Genomic DNA, 15,467 nt, shown 5'->3' with positions numbered 1-15,467 from the left:
AATTGTCTCTAAATTTAAATTGGTTAGGGGTTTATTTGTCCTTATAATTTTTTAAACAATATTTTTTAGATTATTTTTTATTTATTATATTAATATTCTTTTTCCAATAAATTATTAAATATATGGTATAATAAGTACAAATTAATTAATAAATTATTCAAATTTAAAAATATCATTTATTATGAAACTAAATAAATCATTCTCAAATATAATTTTTAAATACATAAATAATAAACATTAAAATTCAGTTAATACATTAATAATAATAACCTTATGATATACTATTAGTATTATGATCTAAATAATTTTTCACAATAAAGTGAAAACTAATAAATACATTACTTGATATATAGTAAAATATTTTTTAGTAATAACAAATTTAATTTTTTATCTCTTTAAACTAAATTAATAATTCTATTTGATATCTTTATACTAAAATACACTATGAGTAAACTATTAATACTAAATGAAATAATTAAAATATAATTAATATATGATAGAGAGCATTTATAAACTCAATAAATTTAAAGTATCAATAATATTATTAATCTATTAATAATACATATGATCATAAGGTTATAGATTGATAAAGATTTATGAATATAAGAATAATATAGATTAATTAAAATTTTAAGTATATTAAAATTCAATTAAAGAGATAAAAAATAGAATTATTTCAATTAGTATTTAATTATTTCATTAAAGGTTATATATTTTAATTATTTTATTTAGTATTAGTAACTTGCTCATAATATATTTTAGTACAAAGATATCAAATAGAATTATTAATTTAGTTTAAAGAGATAAAAAATTAAATTTGTTATTACTCAAAAATATTTTACTATATATCAAATAATGTGTTCATTAGTTTTCACTTTATTATGAAAAATTATCTAGATCATAATACTAATAGTATATCATAGATGTATTAACTGAATTTTAATGTTTATTATTTATGTATTTAAAAATTATATTTGAGAATTATTTATTTAGTTTCATAATAAATAATATTTTTAAATTTGAATAATTTATTAATTAGTTTGTACTTATTATACCATATATTTAATAATTTATTGGAAAAGGAATATTAATATAATAAATAAAAAAATAATCTAAAAAAATATTGTTTAAAAAATTATAAAGACAAATAAACCCCTAACTAATTTAAATTTAGAGACAATTAGACCCCTGTCCATTTCTGAACTTGACATGTCAGCATTTTCCGTTCAGAGTTGACGGAAAAATACCCACAGAGACCGCGTTGTGTGACGAAATCAGGGGATAGGGACCGAAGTGGATCGATTTTATTTTGAGGGGTCCCGTTGTCATTCTTGGAAATGGACAGAAGCCGAGTTGGTACTTCACTCAAATAAAATTCACTATTCTCATTCATATTCATAATATTTCTCAATTATTAATCCATCAAATTTCTATTATTAGCTCAACAAATATGTAAATTTTACAAGAAATCCATAATCATGATTAGTAATTTATGAACTAAATTGATAATTATTTAGTTGACAAATATTTATATGACAGATATTATTATACGTAAGATGAAAAGCAATGGAGACATTTGGGCATATAAGATGAATCTTGAATTATAAGCTATAAGAATAATTATTTGCCTCTACATACAAAAGAGACATTCTAAGTTTCTCATTACTTGCAATAAATCCTACTTTGTGCTTTCTCTTGGCAAGTGAAAACCTAAGTATGAATCATGAATCATCTATTGTAAAAGAAAACTGTTATTGAGTAGACTGAACTAAAAAATCAATCACACAACTTGGTAGTTTTCTGTGATCAATTGCGTTCTCTGAGAAAATTTGGGGGGGTTACCACCCTTTACTGGTATGATATTGGTAACCTGCAGACAGAACACACAAGGGAGAGGGTTATGTGTCAAATGAAAATATTCCCAACCATTAAATCAGGGTTTTCAGCTTAATTATCTTTTTGGTCCTAAAAAGTAGGATTTAATATCGATGTACTATCAATGTAAAAAGGCTTCACATAATGGAAGTGTTCCAATCAACCATCCATTAACTTAAGACCTACAAATACTCGTAATTGAATGACAATAACGTAGCAACCCATTGGCCGGCAAACCCTTAAATGGAGCTACAATCTGCGACAGATTAATTATTAGCCTGTCGGATTGGAGGATACTGTGAAAAACCAAAAAATAATTGAACGACAATATAAACTCTTACGGCATCGAGGCATAGCATAATAATCAAACTCTTATAAATATACTTCATTTCTGTTTTGCTCTGTAGAATGTTTTGGCTCTAGTCCCAATTCCCAAATTTTCATAAGTGTGCATATTATGAATTAATTGACAACACAAAATAAGAGAAGTCCACAAATAATGCGAACAAGGATGAAAACAACATTATAAAATTTTCAAAGGCCATTTATGCTGATCTTCAAAAAATATTTAGATCAGACCAAAATAGAAACTTTGTAGGGAGTAACGTTATATGTTAGGAAGCAAGGACAAAACATTTATTTAAACCTCAATTTTCAGCTATTGTGTGCCAACTATAAAATGATGAGAAATGATACATCCTCAAATAAGCAAATAAAAAGAATTCATTAGTTTTAAAAATTTCAAGACAAATTATATCAACTTTTTATTTCATTTATCAGTTAGAAGATTTCTATGAGGCTATATTATATTACCTAGAGTTAGAAAGAAGTCAATACAGAAGATGATGATGGTAAATAGGAATTGAAGGAAAGTACGAAAAGATACACTATTAATCCATGATATAGACCTTCCCAGTCATATAAATGTATCAGTTTCAATTGGATCAATTTGACATATTGTTGAAACAAGATGATATATCCAAGGCAACAATTAAAATCAGATGCGGAAAACATAAAATCGAAACAAACCATCAGGTTACTGAATGTGTTAGTGGCCATAAAACGGACTGCTATGGGAAAGAAAGATGACGAATCTGCTTGTGGAACAACAAACTCCAACGATCCACTGCCAAATAATGTTATTATAGTCGGAAAGCAATTCGATAATACAAAGATAATAACATAGCATAATTCATTTTTTAATAAAATGTCACTCTTAATTGCAACATACCTGCGGTTTGAATTATCAATCAGAATAACAGACCATTCCAAAATGGAATTCCTTGGGTCATACCTGCAAAGCCAATTTTATTGGGGAAAAGTAAAAGGAGCAAGATTGTTATCACAATAAAATTATTTAGAACCACAAAAAGAGAAAAATCATATGGTGATAATTTGGGCCCTCCAATGATAGAAACATTAGCTTTATAGATCACTCTAATTCATGTGCATCTAATCAGTTCGTTAAGGATGGCAAACCTTTAAAACAAACCAAAAAACATTTCTAATGAAACAACAAACTCATGCAATGAAAATTTCAATTCAACACACAAGTCAAGGTTGTCCCTGGGATTATGAAGCCTTAAAAAACCCATACCTCCATTCTCCATCAATCTGATTAACAGATGGTGCTTCTCGAAGAGCAGGAAGAGGTACTGAGATCACAACATTCTGCAGATCAAACATTGATGAAGCTTCATACTCTATGTTGACATAAGTTTGATTTCCTGAAGAGGAGGGCCAGCAGTTTACTGCAAGAGACATACATGTCAAACCATAAGTTTTTAGAGCACAGAACAACAAATAATAAAGCACATCAATTCTAGATATTAAGATATAACTGACTTATGAGTGGCACCATTTTCTCATCAGTGCTTTGCATTCTCCACTTAAGAAGGCCAATACCAGCATCGCCAGATTGACCAGTAGGGAAAGGCCTATTGGCGTCCCTTAAGCCAAGTATATTTTCATTGGCAAATAATTCTTTGTTCATGTTGGGGTGTGTCTTGAATGAAACACCTTGATTTTCACCAGTTTGAACCTGTTAAAACAAGGCACAAATGCATGTTATCAACTATTTTGAATTGTTTCCCCTATCAATGTATCCATTCAAAACCAGCCATGAAAGAAAATAACGAGACAAATTAAAAGACAATCAGAGCAAGAACAACATATGTTGGAATTATGGTACAAATGAATGGACATGAATAGAAGCAACTTTAGTTGATGCATATATCATTTTAAAATTGCAGGGAGAATCACTTCAAATATAACTTCAAGTGGCAAACAGAGGAATAAAGTTTTGAAAAATGGAAACTGCACTTGAACTATACAAATATATCTTAATTTTTTGTGTTCATTTATAAAAGATTTCATATCAAAGCATAGGAATGCTTTAAATAGCAATTTGATGATCAACCAAAGGACTCACATTGTTATCACTCTATAGGAATAGGAGTTTTAACGCTCATTATCTTCCTCTTCTATTTTTTGTCCATCTAAATGTTTTAGGCTGTCCAAACATAAGTTAGATAGTAATAAAATGACAATGTACAGTAACATTTAGTATTTAGTTCTATTTTAGATCATCAAAATTACTTTTGGAAATTTCAAGACTACTTTTGATGAAACCCAAGTAAATATGAAGATTCTTTTGTCCATTAAAAAGTGAAAATACTGTTCAGATGAAATTTCATTATCACCTCTACAGTATCAACCATTCACCTACTTAGCCTAATTATGCTATATCCTTTTTTATAATTATATCTCTAAAATCTAAATGTAATTTTAGATTATATAGAAAACAATAACTCTTTAAATCTACTTTAGAATATTCAAACTATAGACAAAACACAACGCAATTATTTTAACATTTGTTCTTCTAGAATTAATTCTTTTTGACATAATTACACTGCTATTTGGTCCCTTCCCATTTTATTTTCCCTTCTCTTCCTCCCTTTAATAGTTTACCTAAAGTATCACTGCTAATTACGTTTGTAAAGTATGCCAAACATGACAACAGTGAATGAGGAAACCGTCTAAACAACATCAGAGAGCAAAATAATTAACGAGTGGAATAACTGTTACACATGCACGATGCACTTCTTTACACGACTACCAGTGAGATTTAGTGAAAAGGCATAAGTAATTTCTCTTTTCTTGTTTCTGGATAAAAGTCAGAATAATTAATTACTCAAAAAGACTACTTAGATTAGTCAAACCAGCAGGAAACAAGCCCAGTGGACAGACATTGAGGCTGAGACACACACAGAGAAAGTGATACCTGAACTTGAACATGTCCATCTTCTTGGTTAAGAATCTGAAGACACAATGAACCTTGAACATCAAAGTTACTTACTCCACCGTCTCTTTTAAGTGTGACATTTAGTTTCTCCTCAACCGTTAGAGTGATGGGATCAGTAGGTGGTGGAGCAGCTGCCTGAGACTTGCCAAGCGTTGGCCGAACATCTTCCACAATGACCTCACCTTCTGCTTTCAGTGATTCCAAAAACTGGTTTGTCCTTTTAGATTTACCTAGCGTCATTCCAAGACCCTTTGGTGGAGCAGTGGCAGCTGAAGTTGGGCGGGCTAAGGAACAGAAAAAGGGATTACATAAATGAAAAGAACAAACTCTTGATAGTGCAACATGTAAATCCAAACATAGAATACATTGCAAATTTACGAACTAGATGATGCTCGATGTTTAACTAAATATATTTTGAAGCATTCTAGAAGCATTCATGAAAACTATGATAGCTGACCTTTAGACTTGGTAGAAAAGGAATCAACATCAGAACTCAATCTGGAACCAGTTCCACTGCTGGAGATGCTTGTATCATTAAAGCTATTCTCAAATATTCCCGAGCCCATTGACTGTAATGGGCCAAACCCTCCTTTATAATTATCACCTCTGTTCTTTATAATCTATATATTACATGAATTGCCTTTTGATTAAATGATGCACACTATTAGAATTTAAATAAACAAAAATTAAAAAGAAAATCACATCCAGTCATACCTTGTTTTTATCAATCTCACTAGCTTTCCTTTTCATTTCATCCTTTGCTTCTCTAATCTTGTCCTCCCTCATCTGTCTGTGCAGCTTCTCTTCATGACTCTCCATCTCACAGTATTGCTTAACTTGTGCAACAGTCACATTTTCCTTGTGCCCAAGAGAGATTACTTCGTCAAATGCAAAAATCAGGTCAAATGCACATTTGCAAATACTTTCTTCAAAGTAGTCAGAATATTCAGGTACCTAAAATGTTGAGGATTAAGGAATAAACTAATTGTAAGCTAAATTTTGACAGAAATTTCATCAATGGTTCCAAATCAGAGATCAAAGCTAAAATATCCTCCCATCCCAAAAACCATTTGGTCAAATGTGAACCATTCTGAACCTTACTATAAAGATTAATGTTACTAAATGCAACCTCCGAAGTAAGAATGCAAAGTCATGTACCAAAATATTTTACCACTAAAAGTTAGAACTAAAAGGGAAAACAACAGAAAGAGAGGAAACTTAGAATACAAGGCATAGAAAAAGTCAATGAAATAACTGATTTAGGCGAACAAGCTGTATAAGTTCAAGGACAAAACTGATATTGCACATATCCAGAAGACTAACCAATTGAAATTTAAGAACATACTTAATATCTACCAAACATATAGGTTCAGAAGAAGGATACAAGTTTCGACAAAATTCTTAGAGTATCCAAATCTTCCAATATGTTGCTCTGCTTGTTTGTTATAAGAAGCAGGTACAGTGCCTCCATTGGCTGGTAAACATAACGCACATTCTCAGTCTCAACATACGTGTGCTGTTTTCCAGTTCCTATCAACTTGGGAAATGCTGCTAGAAGACCCTCAATTCTCATGCGAGTCATATCCACAAACTGTCTAGAAACCAAAACTGCAAAAGAAGTAAAAGGCTTATCAGCATAAGGGCATTGATGCTGAATCCAAAATAATTTAGCAATACCAGACTCAACATCAATTCAGGACTTATCTGCGGTTTGCAAACTAAAAATGAATCTAGGATACCCAAAATATAAAATATAAAATAAAATGAAAAACAAAACAACCGCAAAATTACCAAGATGTAACATTAAGAAACACATTTATTCACTGGTAAAAGATTGAATCAAGGAAGTAGGAAAAGGTTTAAATAGGTATGGAAGTTAGCAGCAGATGGTTTACAGGGATAGAAGACATCATTTAACAAAATATGTTCCCCAAATCAGGCTTATCCAAAACATTAGTTCTAAACATTCAATACCATGATCTAAACCATATTATTGAAACAAACAGCAATGACGGAACACAAAACAAATACCAAAGGTAGATACTTATGCTACTTTCTTAAGTATCCTGATTCCTGAATGCTAAATGGTAGGTTCCGTTCAAAATTCAATTAATGTAAAGGAAGATGAACTCATGTCTAGATATAGATAGTTATTGTTACAAAAATTGCTTTCACATGTCATGTCTAGATATAGATAGTTATTGTTACAAAAATTGCTTTCACATGTTTCAGGTTCTAAACATAAATAGGAGGCAAGCCAGATAAACTAGCAAACAAATAAGCTAAAAAATAAGTATGGAAAGAGCCTGGGGATGGAGGGCCACAATGTACTCACCTTTACCAGATTTGTGCAATATGGATGCAGCAAGGACAACCTGAATGATTAAAAGAGAAACACTTGAAATAATTATTTAAAAGGAGTAAACCAAAGTCAAAAACACATAAAAGAGAACAAGAATATAATATGGCATTCTCAATTTCACATTAAAAAAAGAAAACGAGATAAAAAAGAAAAAACAAAGAATAAAAGAAGATAGGGACACAAAGCCATGTAATTTTTTTTTCCCCAAAGCGGTCGCCTATTCGCCTAATCTAAAATAACTATTAATCTAAACTATCCATGATTATTACGATAATAGCTGAAATTTGCTCTTCTAACTATCAATGTCACCATTTTAGCTGCACTCAGTCAGCAATTAAATTGCTCATACAATCAACTCGAGCAACTTGGACAAGTCGGTTAAAGATTCAAAGCTAAATTCGACATCAAAGTGGTAAACAACTCAAAGGATCCAAATTTATCAGCAGACATCCAAGAAATAATAAAAATAAATCTGTATAACAAGGTACATTGTAAATTCCATATCACCGACACGTAAATAAACACTTCATCAGTACCTTAACGAAACTAGCGTAGCTAGAAGACCTTCGAAACAATTCTATGAAAATAACATAAGTAAAATAATTTGAATAAATACATAGATACATTACAATGATCAATTAAACAGTTGGTAAAAACACAAACAAGTCCAGAGATGCAGTTATAAGAAGTGTTACCATCTTTTAATCTTTAGGATGAGGAATGTGCTTCTTGCCTTGAATTGAAAGCTGCCAAAGAGAAAAATATAAATCCAAAGAGAGTCAGTATCAGATGATGTAATGCGAAATGGTGTTATCAAAAATGCTGTGACGCACGCAGAATTGGAAGACACGATCATAGAGAGAGAGAGAGAGAGAGAGAGAGAGAGCGTTACCCCAAAAACACAATCTGAAAATTGGAAAAATGCGGATCTGGGACTTGAAACACGCAATTAAATTAAAGTAGGAAAAATCATACACTGAGTTGAGATACAATAACTTAACAAAAAAGAAACACCGGGGTTGTTGCACGTTCGAAGTATATGACTTCTTTTGTAAGAGTTTGTTTGTGAGAGTTAAAAAAATTATTTAAGCGGTTTTATTTCAAAAGATATTTAAAAAAAAAAACTTAATATTTGGATATTTTATATAATTTTTTATTTATTAATTATATTTGGGTTCATAATATAAAAATAATTTTTATGTATTATGTTAAAAAAATTTAAGTAAAAAAAGTCTTTTAAAAATAATAAGAATTGTAATTTTAAAAAAATGTTTCTTGATATTTTTAATAATTTTACTTTTGCTTAAAAAAAATACTAAAAATTTTATAAATGATATTTTTAATTCTTTTTTTAAAATCTAGTGGAATCTAAATATTTTTATTTTATACTGTAGATGATAAAAAAGAAGATATTAATTATTAGGACAGTGTTTGGTTTGAAAGATATATACACTGAGACATAAATATGGTGGTACACGTTTATTGTTTGTTTGCTAAGACACGAATCTTTAGCAAACACGAATGGATAAGCAAGTATACAAATACACAAAATTTGTGTAACAGACCAAGGAGTGGAACACAAATTTTTAGACATAGACACAATTTTTTCTATTTTTTTTCAATTATACCCTTTACAGATCTTCTTTCTCCTTCTTCCATTTTTCACGCTTTCCCTCTCTCTGCATTAGTTCTTCTTTCTTTTCTCCCTCACACCCAAACCACCATCTTCACATTTCTCCTCCCTTTCTCCAACCAACCGTTGCTTCTCTTCCTTCCCTCATTTTTCTTTCTCTTTTTTCTTTGTTCTTCGCTTCTATTTCATCACTGTTGCCGTCGTTGTTGTCTTTTGCCATGGTTGCTTTTAGATCTGTTTTTTACAATATCTCCAAATTCGCTGTTCTTCTTCTCCCTCTTTGATTCCGCCATTTTCGCTTCTCTCCTGTCGCCTTTCCACTGCCACGTCTCTCCTACTCTTTCTCTTTGCCCACTCTTTTTCAGATTTGTTTTAATTTTTCTTCTTAAAAAAATTGTTGAATTGATTATTAAATAGAATTTTTGCTGCCATTGATGGTTGAATTTATTGTTGAAATTATTGAAATTTTTTGTTAATTATTTTTTGAGGTTAATGAAGAGTCTGGTAACGGTGGTGGTGAAAGTAGATGATGAGGATATTATAGACTTTTTAATAATTTATGTGTCTTGTATGTTTGTGTTCCAAACATAAAATATGTATACATATATTTTGTGTCTATGTCTTTTTTATTTATGTCTTAATGTCTATGTCCTTTGGTATACACTAACCAAACGCAGCCTAAGTGTGTTATTTATGGTCTATCTATAATGAGCATATTCATTTTGAGCATTTGTGATGTGCAACAATTAATAATTTTAAATACAGTTAAATCTTAAAGTGGTCTCTAAACTTACAAATCAAAGTCGTCCCTAAACTTAAATTGGCCCCAAAATCGTCCTTGAATTTAACAAAAGTGACTCACGGTCGTTCCTGAAATACTTTTCAGGAAATATTCCTTAACAGAGTGATGACGTGTACGAAGGGATGCCATGCTGGATAAGTAACGACTATATAACGTGACTATTATCGCTATTTAACTCAATTTAGTCCATGTAGCGGTTTATAACCCTAATCCCCAATTTGAGTTTCAGATGGTTGTGTCCACTATTAGAAGTTACTCTCTTTCTTCTTCTTTGCTCTCCTTCTTTTTTGTTGTTGTTAAGCATAATTTGAATGGATCATGATGGGTGGAGGCAGCAACCTTGTTGGTAGCTCCAATAACAGACGATTCAAGAAAAGCTAAGGGAGGAGAACTACTAGAAATAGTCACGAACGACTTCTAGATAAGTGTGGGTATGATAGCCGTTGTAAGATCCGAGAAATTAAATTTAAGTAATTAATTAATAAAAACTACATTTATTGGGATTAAGACGCCCATAATATGTAAAAATATTAGAATTTATAATTTAGAAATTTAACTGGTAAAATTTGAGTTAAGAAAATTAAATTGAGCGTGAAAATATAATGATTTTGGAAAAAATGCGTACTAGCATTAAAATTTTTTGTATCAGCTTAAATTTGTCTTGTACTGCGAGTGAGAAAAATTGAAAATGTGAAAATGATAAAAAAAATATATTTAGAATGGAACTCAAACACTTATCTTAAAGGTTTTGACCCAAGATTAAATCAAACGAGCCAAAAATCACCAAAAGGAGCCCCATGTTAAGCCCAAAGCCCAAGCCCATACTACATAAACCTACACCACACTCTTGACACACTTATTTCAACACATATTCTCCCTTTTTTATTGAGAGAGCACATTGAGAGAGAAGAGAGAAAAGGGAGAAAAAAACCCTAACTCAACTTCAAACCTAAATAACTTTTGTTTCGAAACTCCGATCGCCGCATCATTTGTGGCCACGCAAAACTAATTTCCTCCTCTTCAATTCTTGGTGAGTAACTCAAAATTTTAGCTCCAGTTTCTCATTTAAATCTGATTTCGTGTATTGAGCTTAGGTATTGAAGATTTTGGCGATTTTGATGTTATAGCAGTTTTCTAAATTGTGTTCTTGGTGGTTTCTGTCACATATTTCAGTGGATAAAAGTAAGGATCCCTTTTTACCTCTTGGTTTATCAATTTATATGAGCCCTAGGTTTAACATTGTGGCAAATTGTATGATATGGTATTAGATTGAGTAATTGAAAACTTGATTTGGTAGATTTGTGGAATTTAAACTTGGACATTAGTGTGAACCAACTTGAGGCTTGAAAAGTTTGGAAGGAAAAGTTTAAAATTGTGACATTAAGGTATAGGTTTAAGTTTCGGGTAAATACCATGTAATGTTATGGTTGATTGTTTGGATTAGTGAAAATTGTAATATGTTGGATAATTGCATGATTCAATTGGTTGTGATATTGTAAATTGGGTGGTGTTATTGATTATGATGATAATTTGATGAGAAAATTGGGACGGATGCCGTGATAAGGTGAGAAATTCCCTGTTTGGTAAGTGGAGATAAGTGGTGTAAATTGTTATATGCTAATGAGATAATTGATTCTTGGTTGATGGTAAATTTGGATATATGAGTGTTGTGTGTGGTTGTTATAAAAGGTGTAAAATAAGTTGGAAGTGGGTTGATTTAGGTTTGGAATGGTTGAGAATTGATAAATGAGTGTTTGGATGTATAGAAATGGTTTAGACTTAAATTGAATTGAGAATTGATGAAATTGGAGGATTGTGTGAATTTGGTAAAAGTATATTTTTAGCCAACTTCGACGGGACATAACTTGGTGCTTGGAGTTCGGATTTGGATGAAATTTATCTTAAATTAAAGGTGGTGATGAGAGCTTTAAATTCGATTAAGAATTAAGGAAATAAAAATTTCGTAGAAAAAGTTATGAGAGTTTGAAATTGAGTATAAAAATCTGAAATTTGAGAGTTTGCAAAAAAAAAAACTAAAATTTCTGGTATGTGTGCGCAAGCACATGGTTATGTCCACGCACATGGTTGTGTGCACGCACAGGTTAGAACAGGTGTCAAGGATCATGCGTACGCACAAAGGGTGTGTGCACGCACGAGAGAAATGTTACACACAACTAGTCATGCGTACGCACAACCTGGGATGCACTTCTGATTTGTGCATACGCACAAGGGTGATGCATACGCACAAGTCTTGTTTTCTCATTTAAACTCCATTTTTTACTATTTGGCTTTCCCGACAAACTTGTTTTCTCATTTGCATTTGTGTGTATTGATTGGGTGTCTATCTTATATTTGGCTTGTCTTGTTGATTAATTGTATCTATATGCTATTTGACCTAATTGCTCTATTTGTTCTCTCTATTTTTGTATTCTTTGTATTGTTTTGTATGTATTTAAAAAACTAAGAGATCCCTTATGCTGGCAATGGTGACACTGGGGTTGTTCCTAATGTGATGATTGGAAGTTTATGGAAAACTGAGAATAAATGGATAGTTCAGAATCCCTTAGGTAAGTTGCCATTTTCTGCTTTAGTGGGAACCTTAGGCTTGGATCAATAAAACGTTGAAGATTAAGATTGCCTTGAGAGTTTCTGATTATATCGATTCGGCACTTTTACCCTACTAGAAACCGGTGGGTTGGATTCTCACCCATATAATATTTCTATTTTATTTTTAGATGCAGGTCCCAGCTCTTCTCATTGAGCATGAATCTTATCTAAAAAATGGCGAAGAAGACTTTTGTTTCTGTTTGACTTTAGAATCTCTTATTCTTTTGGAAAAACTTATATGATATATTTATTTTAAAGACTTGCCTATAGAGGCTTATGATGTATTCTTGGAGAGATATGTTACGTATATTTACTGTTTTATTGTTGTAACTCTAGTTGGCTAATTTTCGCGAGCCGAGGCTAGTAGATATTTATATATACTTACATATATTTCTTTACCCTTATTCTTTCCTTAAGCTTTTAATTATCTACCTCTTTCCAACACAGTTACGTATGCTAATTAGCATGAACGATTGAAGAATTATCGTTTATCCGAGGTTTAAATCCTCTTATATAGGCTTCTAGTTTAATATCTTCTTCTATACATAAATATTTATATCTCGATCTTGTGTCATAGCACCAAACCCTCATTGATTTATGACTTAAGCATAAGACTTTAAAAGGTAAGGTGTTACAGCTGACCTGTCCTCAAATGGTCAGGAACAGATGCGAATCCAAAAAGACTATTTTATAGTTGTCCAAACTACAATGTAAATAATTTTTGTTAATGTATATAGCTAGTGTCGTTACTCTTTCAATTTGTAACATTTCTTTTCTATGGGCATGAAATGTGGTTGTAGAATGTTGGCAAGAGGTGGTGTGGTCTCCTTATGTGGGCTGACAAAGTTCAGGATGAAGAAGAAGTAAATGGCAGAGATAATCTTGGATTTGAAACAGAAGAGTGGAGAATGAAATTTTCCTGAAAGATTGGAAGCTTGGAGTTTGAAGTTAGGGCTCTAAAACTGACATTTTGTTTGTTGTTGATTATTATTATGTTAGTAATTGTGATTGTTGTCTATGTAGCATAAAAGTGGTGAAGCCCATTTGGATATTGTGTAATAGAAAAGCCTAAATATGATAGTTGTGATTGTTGTACCCTGTGAACAAATGAATAGAAATGATAACACAATGTTCTATTTTGTCGTTGTTGTTGCTAATTGTAATTTAAAAATGAAGGAATATGAAGGTAAAGAACAATAATAAAATTTTAAACATTCAATGATAATATTCATATAATGTTAACTGTTTTTTAACTTGTCTATGTCAAACTAGACACTATCAAAAAATAACATAGAGTATTTAACTCAAACCAAAACACATACACCCTGACACATATATGGAACTCAGAAACTATAAAATTCAATGTTTAAAACCAAAATGTCTCAACCGAAAAATATCTAAATGTTCAATTCTTGGATTTTTTTGGTGGTTTGAACCCCAGGGTTGAAACAAATTGCAAGATGTTATGCAACCTTAAAGCTGTAGCTGCAGATACATCAACCATTGGATCAATACAAGTAGTTGTTGGTGGTGGAGTATTTAAAATTGAAACAGTGGATGGTGGAGGAGCAGTTGAAATAGTTGATAGAGGAGCACTGGTGGCTGGTGGATAATCAAAGCTGGTGCAGTTGGTGATGATGAAATAGTTGAGAGACGAGGTTATCTTCTTTTTTGTAGGAGCTTTGCTGCTCTTTCCTGGGATTGCACAACAACTGTTGCAACCTATAGAACAATATTTAATTAGACGAAAGGAAATATATAAAGCAACAAGAAAAGAGAACAATAATTAAAAACCTGTTAAGAGTCTTCATTTTCTGACACAATGGGTTGACTCATGTCAAACTCAATCCCAGTAGCATTACCTTCATCTTGTACATCAGTTGTAGCAGGTGGAGGTTATTACTGAGTACCTGTATCAACTTCACCAGATACAGCAGCTGCAGCCTCATCGTCAACCTTCTTCTTGGCATAATTCCTCTTGTCGTGACCCTTACCACCACAATGGCGGCAAGAATCCTCTTTATATACCCTCTTCGTATTGGTGGTCTTCTGCTTCTTGCCTCCTACTGGGCCTTTATCAACATCCTTTCTTCATTTCTTTTTGTGTTCTTTCAATATCTTTTTAAATTTGGGTGCTTTGGTTTGTTGTAGATTGACTTATCCCATAATTTCTGGCCTGAAATAAGGTTAATATGGAATGCATATCTGTCATTGTATGCATCTATTTTATGACAAAAATTTTCAGGTTGCTTATGCAGCACAAGCATAGACACAGGGCATCCCTCTTTCAAAGCAATGAAATGCACCCAAAAAATATAAGAACATCTAACTTCTTCAATTTCAACTTGTTTCTAGAAATTGTCCTCATGGCATATATTCTAACTTTCTCGAGTAGTGTGATAATCGGTTCAGCCCTTACTTCCTTGATTCTGGCATACCTCACAGGCATTGTTACCCATGTCACATTTTGGTGCATTGCTAAAGAAGACCCGACTCCATGCATCTCTTCGCCATTTGGAAAGGTACTCTCATGCTTCCTTGTTAGCTCTTTGAATTTTCTTCATGCCTTCAATGAATCCTGCACACTCCCACAATAATCCTCTGAGTTCGTTGTCTTTTAATTGCTTATTAAAGTTTCTCCACAAGTGCTATACATAAAATCTTTGGGGACATCAAGCATGACCTCATGAACAGCTGTAATTAGACCCTACACAAAACCACTAATATTAATAACTTACAATATCGTTACTCAAATTGATCCCCAACCTTACATAAGTGACATAAATTAAGTCCCTGCACATGTATAAGTGACAACAATTTAATCCCCACGACTTATTAAGTACAATCTTATTTTAGTCTACCAATACATCATCATATTGAAATA

General features: G+C 31.8%; 1 protein-coding gene across 1 annotated transcript; it reads right to left on the bottom strand.

The window, feature by feature from the left end:
* Window positions 1-1,569: 1,569 nt before the first annotated feature.
* Window positions 1,570-8,538, bottom strand: LOC130961920 (coatomer subunit delta-like). The gene is made up of 12 exons (XM_057887959.1): window positions 8,434-8,538; window positions 8,237-8,287; window positions 7,515-7,554; window positions 6,564-6,787; window positions 5,894-6,133; window positions 5,637-5,799; window positions 5,159-5,463; window positions 3,721-3,916; window positions 3,473-3,626; window positions 3,107-3,169; window positions 2,905-3,001; window positions 1,570-1,870 (listed from the first exon to the last, which is right to left on the bottom strand). The coding sequence occupies exons 2-12, from the start codon at window positions 8,237-8,239 to the stop codon at window positions 1,781-1,783; spliced, it is 1,575 nt and encodes a 524-aa protein (XP_057743942.1). The 5' UTR covers window positions 8,240-8,287; window positions 8,434-8,538; the 3' UTR covers window positions 1,570-1,780.
* Window positions 8,539-15,467: the final 6,929 nt, after the last annotated feature.

This window comes from Arachis stenosperma, chromosome 2, assembly GCF_014773155.1.
Source record: "Arachis stenosperma cultivar V10309 chromosome 2, arast.V10309.gnm1.PFL2, whole genome shotgun sequence".
NCBI classification, from domain to species: domain Eukaryota; kingdom Viridiplantae; phylum Streptophyta; class Magnoliopsida; order Fabales; family Fabaceae; genus Arachis; species Arachis stenosperma.
The sequence above is the reverse complement of the archived record's forward strand: the minus strand, read 5'-3'. Positions and strand labels throughout refer to the sequence as shown.